The following is a 13379-nucleotide window of genomic DNA, read 5'->3' as shown; positions in this document are numbered from 1 at the left end:
TCATCACATGAACATGTGTCTGTTATTCTTTCACTCTCGATAACACAGTTCTCTGCAGAGAGATGTAATCTTGCTGTTGTCGCTTGTGCAACCTCCCTGGCAGGCCGGTCCATTTGTTTCGTGGCTGTGAGCGGCTCTTTGATAGAAGCTGTATTGCAAGCACATCTTCCACCTAGTGCAGCCAGACGTGGTGCTGGAAGTGGATATGCTGTAACTGTTTCCCCAGGGGGGATATTTAACAAGGAGAGGCAGTTATGAAATGGATTGACATGACCAAATGCTTAGTAAAATAAACTCCCAGCTAACTGTTTTGCCATTGATTCTGTATAAATTAGCCTCCAGCACCGAATTGCAATGAAAGGAGCTGGTGTGATGATAAATGACATTTCCTTGTTAGGCAACATAAAAGGCATTTAAACAAACTCACCCTGCTTTTCTGCAGTCCTGGCCATTGGCAGCTTTTACAGGGTGAAGCTGATCTGTGTGCTGAGCAAGGCTTGTGACAGTCCAAGTGATGTTTGAGACTAGCAGCACGTTTTTGGACGATCTCTTGATGAAAAAAAGACCAAATGCAGAAGTTTTAAGTCTCACAAAGAGCTCCCAGTGATTGTTCAAGGTGAAGTACCCATGGTCCTAGGTGCTGTACAAATAGCAGAAGGGTTGAATTTGAGTCTGGCTTCCAGTTGCTCATATGGGGTTGCTGGATGAGAGATTGGTGTCATTTTGAGTCAGTGACAATTATTACCCATCCAAATTATTATTAGCCAAAATCTCAGCCAAGAGGGGGAGCCTTTTCATGCTACTGTGTGCAAACAGAGGGATGCAAGCACGCAGAACTGATGTGTTGCAGAACAGGTGGGACAGAGGGGAGGAAAATGCAAGGAAAGGAAGCCATGGCATGGCCACGGGTATTGCATTAGGGTGTTTTCAGGGATAGTAGTGGTGGGGATATTGGGAAAGGACTGGCCTTAAGCGAAGGGAGAAGGGACACTGGAAGGGACAGAGGGTAAGGATGAAAGTAGGTGAAGAGTAGCTTGAGGCTCTGCTTGTGGGGAAGGTTTTGGAGAGGGTTGTGGGGTCTTGGGATCCCTCTGCGCTTGGGATCACCTGCAATGGCTACAAACAGGAGCTGTGGTTTGTTATGTTAGGGCTGAGCCATCCTGGCTCTGGCAGGAGCAGGAGGGACTGGTCAGCAGCCTCCTGCTATTACATGGCTAGGCCAGCCTCAGACTGAAGCAGTTTGCCAATGCATACATTAGCCTACAGCAGTGGTACCTGAATGATTTGAACTGCAGCTTCTCTCAGGCTCCCAAACTCTTAGTACAATGGGGGATGCTGCATTCTCGCAAGCTCATGTCCCCACATTTTGGTCCTGTGTTTCTTATTTGGGGTGATGACCACTCATTTGGGGATCATTGCTGTAATATCTGGCCTGGCTTTGCCTTCGCTGGAGAAGAGTGGGAGGGCAGCAGAGGCCTCAGATAACCTGTGAAAGACCCATTTCTTTGGTGCTGTATTTAAGTGTACAGAGGTACTGCTGTAGCAGTAAACACAACTGGCTCCATCTACACCCACTTGCAACCGATGAACTTATGTACCTGAAGTCTACAGGGAAGGACCTTGTACATTGAGCTTAAAATACTCCATGAAGAAAAACATACTTGAGTAGGATACTCAAATTTCTCCAGCCTCAGTCAGCCTGGGCAACTAAATGTGTGAAGAAGTTTCTCTTGTCTCAGGCAAGATGGGTTATTTGCTTTACAAGGTTTCTCCTAGCAAAGTGAGAGATACTCAAGCTCAGCAGATCTGGGAACCCTCTGTGTAGTATCTCGTCACCAACAGTGGCCAGCAAATGCATCACTAGCAAGCATTCAGATATACTTGGAGCTGGTGTGCAGTAACCTCCTCCTAATCTCTGCGAGTTAGGGATTGGAGTAAACCATGAAATACATTGCTTCCTGATTTGTTGGCATCATTGTTTTTTCGTATGGGTGTCCAGGGCAGCTCCATTTTGAATCTGGATGCCTTTGTGTTCTTCAGTGTATCCTGTACTTCCAGTGAAAAGCAAACCATGCTAAATTTATGCTTCCCAGTGGACAGCCTAATTAAAGTCATGCAGTGCTGCAGTGCCATGCTTCAGTGTTGGTCCTTGACTCTTTCAGACATCCTTCAGCCGTGGCTTTACTAAGAACATGAAGCTGGAGGCAGTGAACCCCAGGAACCCTGCAGAGATATGTGTTGCTTCTATCACCTCAGTTAAAGGACGGTTAATGTGGCTTCACCTTGAAGGTATGTGCTGTAAAGGCTTCTTGTGTTTGTGTGGTTCACTCAAATGCTCTCTTGATTTTGTCCTTCATCCTCTGCACAATACTGCTTTCTCCAGCCTTTCCTTTTTATACACATTGACCAATAATATGTTATTAAGAATTATCTTCCCCTGCTCTCTCCACGAGGGAGCCACAAGACCTTCCACCCTCCCATCCATGTGGACTCTATCAGCATGATCTCCGTTGACAATAGAAACCTCCTCACTGCCATCATGATAGACCTCCATCCTAGGAATGGCTGTCTGCCTCACTTGTGTGGCTGCGACTTCCACTGTGATTTCCAACAGGCTCTCATGGGATCTCCTGTCCCCCTGCAACTTCCTTCCTTCCTTCCTTCCTTCCTTCCTTCCTTCCTTCCTTCCTTCCACTTCTTTTTTTTCACCTAGATCCATAAAACTTCTGCAGTATATGCTGCTCCTCACTATGGCCATTGCATGCTCATATCCCTCCTCTCTGTGATTGTATAATTTCCTTTGTTGATCTAAGAGAGCTCTTGCAGGCAGTAACTCTATAATACAGATTTTAGAAAGCCATCATCCCATGGAGAACACCACCACTGTACAAGCAGTATTAGGGAGTGCTGAAAAACTAGCAGAGCATAATACCATATCAAAACTTCCATTTCTACCTTTCTTGAAATGACGTACAGATGAGCTCATTTTTAATGTGGTTTTGCTCTTGGGACTTTCTTTCTCAGTTCATCTGGGCAAGGACTTCTTAAGTAAGTGTAATTTAGAACAACATAGGGATTCTTCTTCTTATTGCTTTAAAAACAGTGTTATTTGTAATGTCACTGAGAGCAGAAAGCCATGCTCATTTAAATGTTTTGAAGGGCACTGTGATAAACCATAAAGTTGTTGGTAGCATGCATCATTGTCATAACATAGTTTAATTTTTACCCATCAAGGTAACACACTGTTGTTTGAAACTACTGGCTTCATCTATAATGAATATAAGAGCTTCAATTTCACTCTGAAATCAATAGTAATTGGGTCAGCATCAACTACAAATGTAATATGCTTCTTTGCTTTCTTCTGGAGAACCATGAAAATATCAAAGGCACTTATGGTGGCCCATAGTCCTGCTCATCACCAGCCTTTGTAAGATCTGTGCTTCTGCCTCCTGATGAATGCATAAGACACGGGTGCCATCCCTTGTGCTGCCAGCCCTGACACAGTCAAAAATCAACATCTTGCTGGAACCCTCCCATTTGCAAAATAAAATGCATGTGGTTAAGCTACCATGATGGTTCAGGGAGACATGATGTTAAAATACCACCCCTTTGCCTGCAATCACATGCTGATAGGTAGATACTCTGCAGCTCTGCTTATGCATTTCTGATAGATGCCACTAGATGTTTCAAGGCGTCCCTGAGAGATTGGGCTGATGAAAGAGCAGCATCTCTTAAACGCTTGTTATGTACAACCTGAGGAAATACAAGGGCATGTTGTCTCAGTGAGCTGGGAGGAAAGCAAGGCACAGTCATATTCTGCAGCTCAGGGAGTAGTGCATGTTGTTGGTATCCCAATTTCCTAACAGGAAGAAGGGATGGGGAGAAATGAAGCTTGTGCTGGACTCCAGGTTGCAGAGTTGTCCTGCAGAGAGCAGAATCAAAAGGAAACAGAGCAAGTCTTTCCTTTGCTAAAGTCAGTGACACCTGCTTGCTCCATGGGAGCTCTCTAGCAGGAGGTGGGAGGGAGGAAAGGAGTCACCCATGTCTTCTCTGATGGCCTGTGGGGTCAGTATGGTGGCTCATGAATAATTCTCCTGAAGTGCCTTAAATCCGGGCTGCTGTCAAGATTGTTCTGCAAAAGCAGTATGAACCCTCATTCTCAGAGATTAATGCAAGTTTATTTTGGCCCTTCCAGGGTGAAACAGCTAGGAAAGGGTTAATGGGAGGACAAACCGTAGTCAAGTGCATGATTTCCAGAAAGGACAGAGGAACACGGGTCATGGAATGGGGTTCTTGCAGAGATCCCATGTGAGATGAAGTCTCAAGTCTGATCTGCACAAAAAGTCACCTTCCCTCCTCTGCAAGATGCTCAGCTCTCAGTGTTTTGGGACTGGAAAACAGTGGAAGCCAGATTGATACTAACTGTATTGCTTCATCATCACCTTCAGCATTGTGCTGCATTGATTATCATAACCCAAGAAGTATTTCAGCATCTGTCAATGTGCAGCGCAGTTTGTACAAGTGGAAAGGTCTCTAGTCAAAGCCCTTTAAAGTTAGTAAAAACATTGTCAGGTAACCCAAAGCACCTCATCTGTGCTAGCAGCTTGCTCTAAAATATAAGAAAGGCAGATGTTCTGTGGTGTTTAGCTCTACAAAAGTAGCATTATATGGTAGACAAGGCTTTCCTGACGTCTCTGAGATAAATCCCATTCTCAGAGATTTATAAATCAATTGCTACCTAAAGAGAGATTCCTCCTGACCTAAAGCTTGGCAGGCCAAATCATTTGTGCTTTTTGTGTCTTTGCTGCTAAGCCTCATGGTTTGGGCCAGCTAAGATCTGGGGAGAGCAGAGCTGCAAGTATGTGCCCGAATGCAACAGAGGTGGGCGATGTAGGAGAGCTGGGTTGTCAACCTTCTCCATCCCTGACATGTGGCTGTCACCCCAGGCAGTTTGTCTCCTCTGTGATTATCTCCAGTGTACAGTGCAGATATGACTTTGCATCTCTGCTTTTGGTAGAGCTGTGTGCAATGGTGGGGTCTGTTTTTTTTCATCTGAGACCGCTGGTTGCCTTCCGACTCGAGGTAGCTAAAGCTTATCTGCAGCCTGGTCTGGACGCGCGGCAAATATTATTGTTAAAGAGCTGGAACCAATGCTTGTTTGAAATTCAGTTCTCACTAAGGCTGTTGTCGAATTTACACCTATCTGGTCAAGGATTCTGACCCATTTTGACAACTCCCCTTCTTAAATGGTCAGGTGCCTTCACTTTTATATGCAGATTTTATGGGGTTTGGGAATCCTTCTTTCCTTTTTTTCCCCCCCTAAGCTGTAATACTTTCAAAAGGACTCAGAGTTCACTAAACTTTTGCCCATGATAGTGAATAGGAAGTGCTGTTTCTTGGATCTTTAAATCAACTAGTCCTCCAAGACCCTGGATAGAGGCAGGAGAGGGGCACACAATCCCACCTTGCTCCCCTCTTTCAACTCTTTCTCCCTGCCTTTTACTCTTTTAATTTCTTAACGGATGTTTTTTACAACTTGTCATAAAAAACCCTGTGTGCATCTCGTGGTCTTTTGAGTTCTGATACATAGATGCTTTGTGCTTATTTTATATCTCAATACCAGGAACAGAATGATCTGTAGTAAAAGGAAAATATGCAAAAGACTGCAAAAATAAAAAGAAGTCTTTGCTGCTGTTGAAATACATGACTACAGTATGCACAGTGTTACGCTAAAACTAGGCATTAAAAAAAACACAAAACCCTGCTTGCAGAGTTGTAAAATAAATGTGGCTTGAACTGTGGCATGTTTTTTTGACTCCATTAATACACTATTGTTTCTAACTGATTATTTATATTCTGTAGCAGCAAGACTCCCCAGCTACCATGGGAGCCCATCGCTGAAGACCTCGGGTCCCACCATTTATCATGGGCGCGTCTGAAGCTTTCATTGTTGCCCTCTCAGTTTCGCTGTTTGACAGCCCGAACTGCAGCCATAAAATAGGACGCAGTAGTTAAGCAGAGTCGAGTTAGACATGAGGGAACATTGCTTAATAAATCACGCTTTGTACAGTAGCAAAACTCTGTAAACTTCAGGGCGAGCATTTAATGAGCAGCAGTATAGTTCCCCCGTGGAGGAAGAGAAGCATAGGGCTGATCCGAGGCTGTGCACATCCCATCACTTTCTGCTACTTTATTACTCATCATCTGCATTGTTAATTTTTACTGGTTCATTTTAGATTTTAAAGCTGAAGCTTTCTGCTGTAAATTTATACAAGTAATAATGTACACTCTGTGCACAGCCTAGGAATTTGAGGAAAACCCTTTTGTTAATCACTTCTCTGGGGAGGTTTTCCATAATTTTCCCTTTGAGAGTTTTCCGGAGTTGCTGCTCTGTTCTGCCCAAGATTTGTAGCAGGATATGGAAGTTTTCCTCACCCTGTTTCCAATTTTCCTATCTCTTCTTTTCCATTTAACCTCTCAAGTCTCATGGACATTTCTTAGTCTGAGAAGATGGTAGCATAAAATGCAGCAAATGAAACTAATGAGTCTCAAACAAGCTGTTTTCCACTTATATGAGTGAGGCCAAATGAAGCAGTAACATGTCAGAAGTGGAAGGCAGGGTTATCAATTGCCAGAGGGAAGAAGCAGTGCCAGGGAGGACAGAGTACCTGTGAATATGTCTTACAAGAGGAATAGCGGTGTTGCAGGAGAACAGACATTATGGTGCTTCCTTGCTCATCAGGGCAGCTGCAGCTGTAAACTTTAAAAACAAAATTTTCCTGTCACATCTATTGTTGTTGCAAGCAGGAAGGTACATTTGATCTGTTTATTGGGTCAGAATAACACCGTAGAACAGTTACAGTCATGAAAATAATGGATTTTTCCCACATCTGGTGAAATTTCAGTGGGGACTGTGTTGATCTCTTGCTCTGTTTAGGGCTTGATCCATAGCTTACTCACTTCGTGCATGTCTTGCCACTGACTTCAGCAGTTCTCACATCAGTTCCTTGGCTGGATTTGTGACGTTAGGCAAAAATGTTTTGCCCACTGGAGAGTGCAGCTTTCATCAGGCTCAAACTGAGCAGTGGCCTCTTGGTATTTTCTCACGAGAAATGGTTTTGCAGAGAATGCCAGCTGCTGAGACCTCGCATTGAGGCTCAGCTGTTCATATGAGCAGGTTGTGTCCTGTATCATGTGCCTTCATCCCATCCTCTTCCCTACCCCATATCCCAGGGAAATAGAGACTGTATAATGTGTGAACACAATGCAGGGCTCAGAGGAATACCATGAAGATATCCATGAATCTATGCAGACATCACGATTTCATTTTTTAAATTATTTCCTCTGTCAGTGTGAGCACCAGCACCTATTTCCCTGCTTCCTTTGGATTTTCATACAACCACACACTATCAAAGTGCAGCAAGTTTATTACTAGAGACAAGATCAATCCAAATGCTGCGTCTCAGCCTCGACGCCATTCCCATCACAAAGTTCAATTACTGTTTCAATTACACCGCAAGCCCTTGATGAACATTCATTAGTGGGAGGTTCCCCGTAGTCCTCTAGCTGTGCGCAGTCAAACAGTGCTGCATTAAGCAGGAGGCAAGGATGCTGTAACAGATGCAAAGGCAAGGATGCTGCAGGGGAAGTTGCTGATCCTTTGGTCTCTTTTATTAGGAGATCATCTCATGCTGGTGCTGGAGCTTTAGGTCCTAGGGTGGAAACAGCAGAGAGTAGTGAAGTAGCTGGCCAGGCTGTGCCAGCGCAGATAGACTTGAATTGGACTAATTAAGTGGTGTCTTGACTCAGGACCCAGAGTTGTTTTCAAAAGAATTCAAAGCCAGCGGGAATATTTCCCTTTGCTGCAATGGGCTTTGAGTGCGACCCACATAAACCAAGACAGGAGAGTGTCTTCTGAAGGAGACATAACCAAACTGGAGGAGATTTGCTTTAAGTGGAGATTTTCAGTGGGGTTTTGGAGTCAGTATTATGCCAGAGATCTTAGTGCATCTATCCCACTTGGGGTTTTTATACTGCCTCTCCCCTGTTGGGTGATCAGCTCATCTTTCATGTGCAGTGAGGAGCACTAGGAGAACTCATGGTATCTCTAGACAGAAGAGTGGTCATCTCCCACCCTTAAAAACAGTGGCTCAAGGGCAGAACTACACAAAAAAGCTTCAGGGGGACATTGGGGCATAAAGGCCCATCACATTAGCTACCATCCTGTTACAGCCCATGTGAACTCTCTTACCACTAAGAGCAGTCACCCAACAAGTTCTGCTAACTTGCTTGTGCAACTCTACAAAAAACCCAAGGGGTCAATGAGGACATCTTGTTGGGGAAAGTCATGCATGTTTAACCTTACTGGCTTTTGGCTGCTGCACTGTGCACCCTTGGAGTGCTCTTAATGGAGGTTTTCTCTGGAATCACATTGCACTGTAAATGCAACAGCATTATCATTGCTGTCTGTGCAAAATTGAAGATGAAATGATGCCTGATTTTGATGCAGGGAAGCAGATTTATTTTTACGTGTTCCATCATTTGCTTCCCTTGGTTCGTGATGAATGCTCGAATGGCTCTGAGCTCCGTATTCCCAAGTCTAAATTACATTATAAATTTGTGTTTATAGGTTTACAGATGCCCTCTCCAGAGTACATAGTTGATGTAGAGTCTATGGACATTTTCCCCGTTGGCTGGTGTGAAGCGAATGCTTATAACCTAACTCCACCACACAAAGCTGTTTGTAAGTACATGGAAACCTCAAGCAGCATAGATATTACATCAACAGATTTATCAGGGAGTTTGTCTTATGTCTGTAATCCAATTCTTGAAACTACCAACCTAACTAGCAGACTAGTAACCAGGCTGTAAATGTACTGTAATAAATAGTAATAAATCTAATTAGTGACCAGACTCCGCAGCACTGGTATGATGCAATTTGTAGCTGTCTGTGTGATCAGTCCCTCTAAAAATGGGATTGTTTGCACTGGGAAAGGCTGTTATGTGGTTTGGGATTGCACAGTGTGGCTTGTGGGTTTGCGATGGGGTTGCCGGCATGAAACCAGGTTTCGTTGCGTTGAGCCAAGTTCATTCGGGCAGCTGAGTGAATCAGGGACGTTGGATCTCAAACCAGGAAAAAAACTCATAAAATATAGGGTGGAATGGACGTAAAGAGGCCATCCAGGTGCTCCCTCTTCAAAACAGGATCTGATCCATCTAAACAGAGAAATGTTTGCTGGCCTCCTGTGATTGACTTTTTGCCCCTTCCCAGGGTATCTGCCCCATTATTTCATTGCCTTTACCAGCTCAGATTTCCCTAGTGTTTAATTTAAATCTCTCTCAGCACAATTAAGCCCAGAGTGTTTTGTCCTGCCTCCAGTGCATATTAAGATCAATTTCTTTCCCTTCCATTTTCATTTGAAGGCAGTTTGTGAGTGCTCCGTGGCTTGGCGTTGTTCTCTTGTTCCTCACACAAACTATCCAACCCCAATCTCAAGCCACCAGACGAAAAATTAGTCTTGCTGTTTATATTAATTAACATCTGAAAGACAAATTTTAAAATGTGTCAACCCTTTTGAAGAGTTAAATATGCTTAAGTTAAAAATCAGGCAGCCGGGGCCTAATTTGGGAGAATACTGCTATGGCAACATTATGCAGCCTTATTGCAATTTATAGCTAGGGATAAATTATGCTGGAGGTAATCAAGCTTGTAAAATGTAATCTTATCCATATGTGTTTCTGTATGGAAAAATATTTGTGTTTTTATTTTAATTTTTTTTATACTGATCCCATAAAACACGATATTAGCATTCCAGAGGAAAGATTAAATGTATTATTACATCTTTAAAGTAGGTTTTAATGATGTAGTGACTTACTTAAAAAATACCAAGAAAAGATGGCGGTAGTAATTAAGTACCATTTCATTGTGTTAGAAGTAATTTTATAGTCAGTGCATTTATACAGCTTTTTATGTGTTATGGGTATACTTTATAGGATGGAAGGGTACAAAACTATTTTTTTCTTCCTTGCTTCATTTTTGCAGTGCGAAGGAAGAGAAGAATCGCAGTTGTGCAACCAGAAAAGCAGTAAGTTTTTGTTATTTAAGGCGATATTTTTACAGGGATGCATCAGGTCTTCCAGGGGAGATAATACATAGCAGCTAAGTGACTTTGCTAAGTACTGCCCAGATACTGCAGCAGAGTTGGCAAGGGGGTTCCTTTAAATCTAAAATGTTTGTGAACTTATAAGAAAGTCTTTACAATAGAAATATTTTACTAGCTGGGACTGTGTAGCTAGTGTCTGGTGGCCAGTAAGGGATGCTTATGGAAGATGGACATCTACCAGGAGGGTATTTCCCTATCTAGTCCTTGCATTTTCTAGAAACTAGAATTCAAGGGACCTAAGCGTGAGTATTTGCAGCCTGAAGGACTGAAGGTCACAGACCAGAATATATTTTTGGATGAGTGGTGGATCTGGCTCCTTCTTCTGCAATATGCAGGCCCTGGGCTATGATAAGCTGTGTGGAAGCAGGGTTGCATTTGAGTTATTTCCATTCCTTGGTCCAGGCAGGTTGTGGCATATCTGTCGGTCCAGCCTGAAGGCTGGTTCTGCCCCTTTGCCCCATCTGACACTATTAAATACACTGAATTGCTGTTTAACAGGTTGCCATCCACAGTGCCTGTTGAGAAAATACCTCATGACCTCTGCCCGGTTCCTCAGCCAGACACAACAGGTAAGGCTGCTCGGCACCAGCAGGATCCTTATTTCAAGGACCCATTGCCTGTATGGAGGGGAGTGACCCCAAAAAAAGAGTGAGCGTGTCATACGGGTGGGGAGATGGAACCACATCCTCAGGGGGTGTGAGGTGGTGTGGACCCACCAACAGCGCGAGGAGTCTCTGATGTACAGCATGCGAGGGTCTGGTCCTCCATGTGTGAACGTCATGTCTTCCTGGGGTTATTGGAGTTCCCCTGCAGCTTGCCCATTTCAGTTAACGATGTTAGGGCCAAGCTGATGAAGCCCTGGTGGAGATGGATATGACTTTTTAATTGGCATCCATGAAATGGCTTACACCAGGACTTAATGCATCCCTGTGTTAGCATCATGACTGTGTGGCATGGCTGCTACTTCTGCTACAGGCAAATTTTTATAGAATCATAGAATCATTTAGGTTGGAAAAGACCTTTAAGATCATGGCTTCCAACCGTTAACCTAGCACTACCAAGTCCACCACTAAACCATGTCCCTAAGCACCACATCTACATGTCTTTTAAATACCTCCAGGGATGGTGACTCAACCACTTCCCTGGGAAGCCTGTTCCAATGCTTGACAACCCTTTCAGTGAAGAAATTTTTCCTAATATCCAATCTAAACCTCCCGTGGCACAACTTGAAGCCATTTCCTCTTGTCCTGTCACTTGTTACCTGGGAGAAGAGACCGACCCCCACCTCACTACAACCTCCTTTCAGGCAGTTGTAGAGAGCGATAAGGTCTCCCCTTTTCTCCCTTTTAGCAATGGCAGGAGGCTCTGAGAGTGCAATATTCATCCAGTTAATTGCAGAGACTCAGCAGGAGGGGAAGGATATGACTCACTTTATTTCAGCAGACTGCAGGGCACGTGTTGGCATCTGAGCCAACATCCCAAGGCCCTGTTACAATCAAATGGGGAGAAACAGGCTCCTTTTGGGTATGATAACCAAAAAGTGGGTAGCCACTTGGACAGCACATGAACCGCATCTAGAAGTACCCACTTCTCTCCATGGGCTATAAAGGAGCCCAGAGTAATTAGCCCAGACAAAGAAAACTAATCTGTAGACCCGTGTTGGGTGAGGGGAATGGCACCTCAGTCCTTAATGGATTGGACAGTAGATGAACAGGGGTTTGTGGAGCCCTCCACCTGAATTTTCTCCCTGAGCCAATTCCGTATCTGTGATAGGCAGCTAATATGTTCCCTTTCTGGCAAGTTGCAACTGAGTCGCTCATGTCGATCTGTGATGTGAGTTATGAAAGAGCCTCAGGTCATGTTATGAATGAAATCTTTTCCTGATTCTCCTTTTGGTAGGGTGTGCAGCCAAATCAGTTGCTATTAAAAGCAATTGCTTTTCCCATGTCGGACGGATTCGAGTAGCAGAGGCTTCTCTACCTTGTACCCAAGGGAAGACTTCTTTGTGCCTCATTTACTCTTCTTCCCTCCTTCCCACATCTAAGAGGAAGAAGAAGGGCCCTTGATTTATTGTACAAAAGTGCTACACGCACATCAATGCTACTTTCTCCTTGCAGGCACCATCAATGGGAGATACTGCTGTCCCCAGCTCTACATCAACCACCGCTGCTTCTCAGGTCCATATTTAAACAAAGGCAGAATAGCAGAGCTACCTCAGTCTGTCGGGCCTGGCAAGTGTGTGCTGGTCCTCAAAGAGGTACGGCTCAGCTATCTTTTGGGGGGTTTCAGGGGAAAGCATGGGTCATGGGTTGCCAGGCCCAGAATTTGAAAACAAGGCACCTAAAATTGTTCTGGAGCTCTGTAGTGGTTTCCATAAGTCAAAACTGCAAGCTGGGAAGAGAGGGTAGGTATATGCATTGTGGGTTTTGATGGGAGAGGTGACATTTTTGAAACATGGGGAGTTCAGTTGGTTGGGAGCAAGTTTCATCTAACTGTGTGCAAGAGAATTCATGTTCTGACTGGAGCCGTCCCCAAAGAGGACCTCTGTGGTTGTTGCCATCAGCCTGTTTCTCAGCATCCACGATGCTGTTGGGCCAGCAGATTCAGTGTGGGTGACACCTTTGTATGTGTGACCATGGTCCGATGGGGCCCAAACCATCAGGATCCAAAGTGAACAGGACAGAAGGCCAAGCAGGGGTGTGTGTGATGTGCCGAGTGGAAGCTGTGGTGTACCCAGCTCTTGCTGAATGTGGATGGTTAATCCCATGCAGCAGGGATGGCAGAGCACCACCATCTGTTCACTTCATCCTGACCAAATCAGTGCTTGTTTTTGACCAAATCCAGAGTGTTGAGCTCTTGCTGTTCACCTCAGAGAAAAGCTAGCTTGTCTGAAAACAATGCATAAATATTTTCCACACATAACAGTCCATATACAGATGAGAAGCAAGATGCGTGCAGGTGGGAGAGGACAGCAAGATGGTACTGTTAGATAAGTAGGGTGCCATTGGTGTCTCGGACACCATTTCAATTTGACCTGGGTCTTCTAGAAATCCAGATCTTCTAGCTTTCTGATCTGTACCTGTATGAACCCCACTTGATATGGATGCAGGGGCATATCGGAGCTCTGCCTGCCCTTGGTGGAAAAGCATGGGAACTTCTAGGTCTCCATTTATCTGACGTATTTGCAAGACCCTCAGTGCCCAGCTCAGGATGTTT

At 44.4% G+C, this 13379-nt stretch overlaps 1 protein-coding gene across 1 annotated transcript in view; it reads left to right on the top strand.

Moving 5' to 3' along the window:
- The window catches only part of SFMBT2 (Scm like with four mbt domains 2), a 100945-nt gene that overhangs the window by 66429 nt on the left and 21137 nt on the right, over window positions 1-13379 (top strand). Inside the window, exons 10-14 of the mRNA XM_072865683.1 lie at window positions 2163-2289; window positions 8630-8743; window positions 10043-10085; window positions 10662-10732; window positions 12281-12420. Of these exons, the coding sequence (XP_072721784.1) occupies window positions 2163-2289; window positions 8630-8743; window positions 10043-10085; window positions 10662-10732; window positions 12281-12420 (495 nt within the window). The remainder of the gene's footprint in view (window positions 1-2162; window positions 2290-8629; window positions 8744-10042; window positions 10086-10661; window positions 10733-12280; window positions 12421-13379) is intronic.

Source organism: Ciconia boyciana, chromosome 1 (genome assembly GCF_034638445.1).
Source record: "Ciconia boyciana chromosome 1, ASM3463844v1, whole genome shotgun sequence".
Classification (NCBI taxonomy): domain Eukaryota; kingdom Metazoa; phylum Chordata; class Aves; order Ciconiiformes; family Ciconiidae; genus Ciconia; species Ciconia boyciana.
Note: the sequence above shows the minus strand (reverse complement) of the source record. Positions and strands in the feature narration are given on the sequence as shown.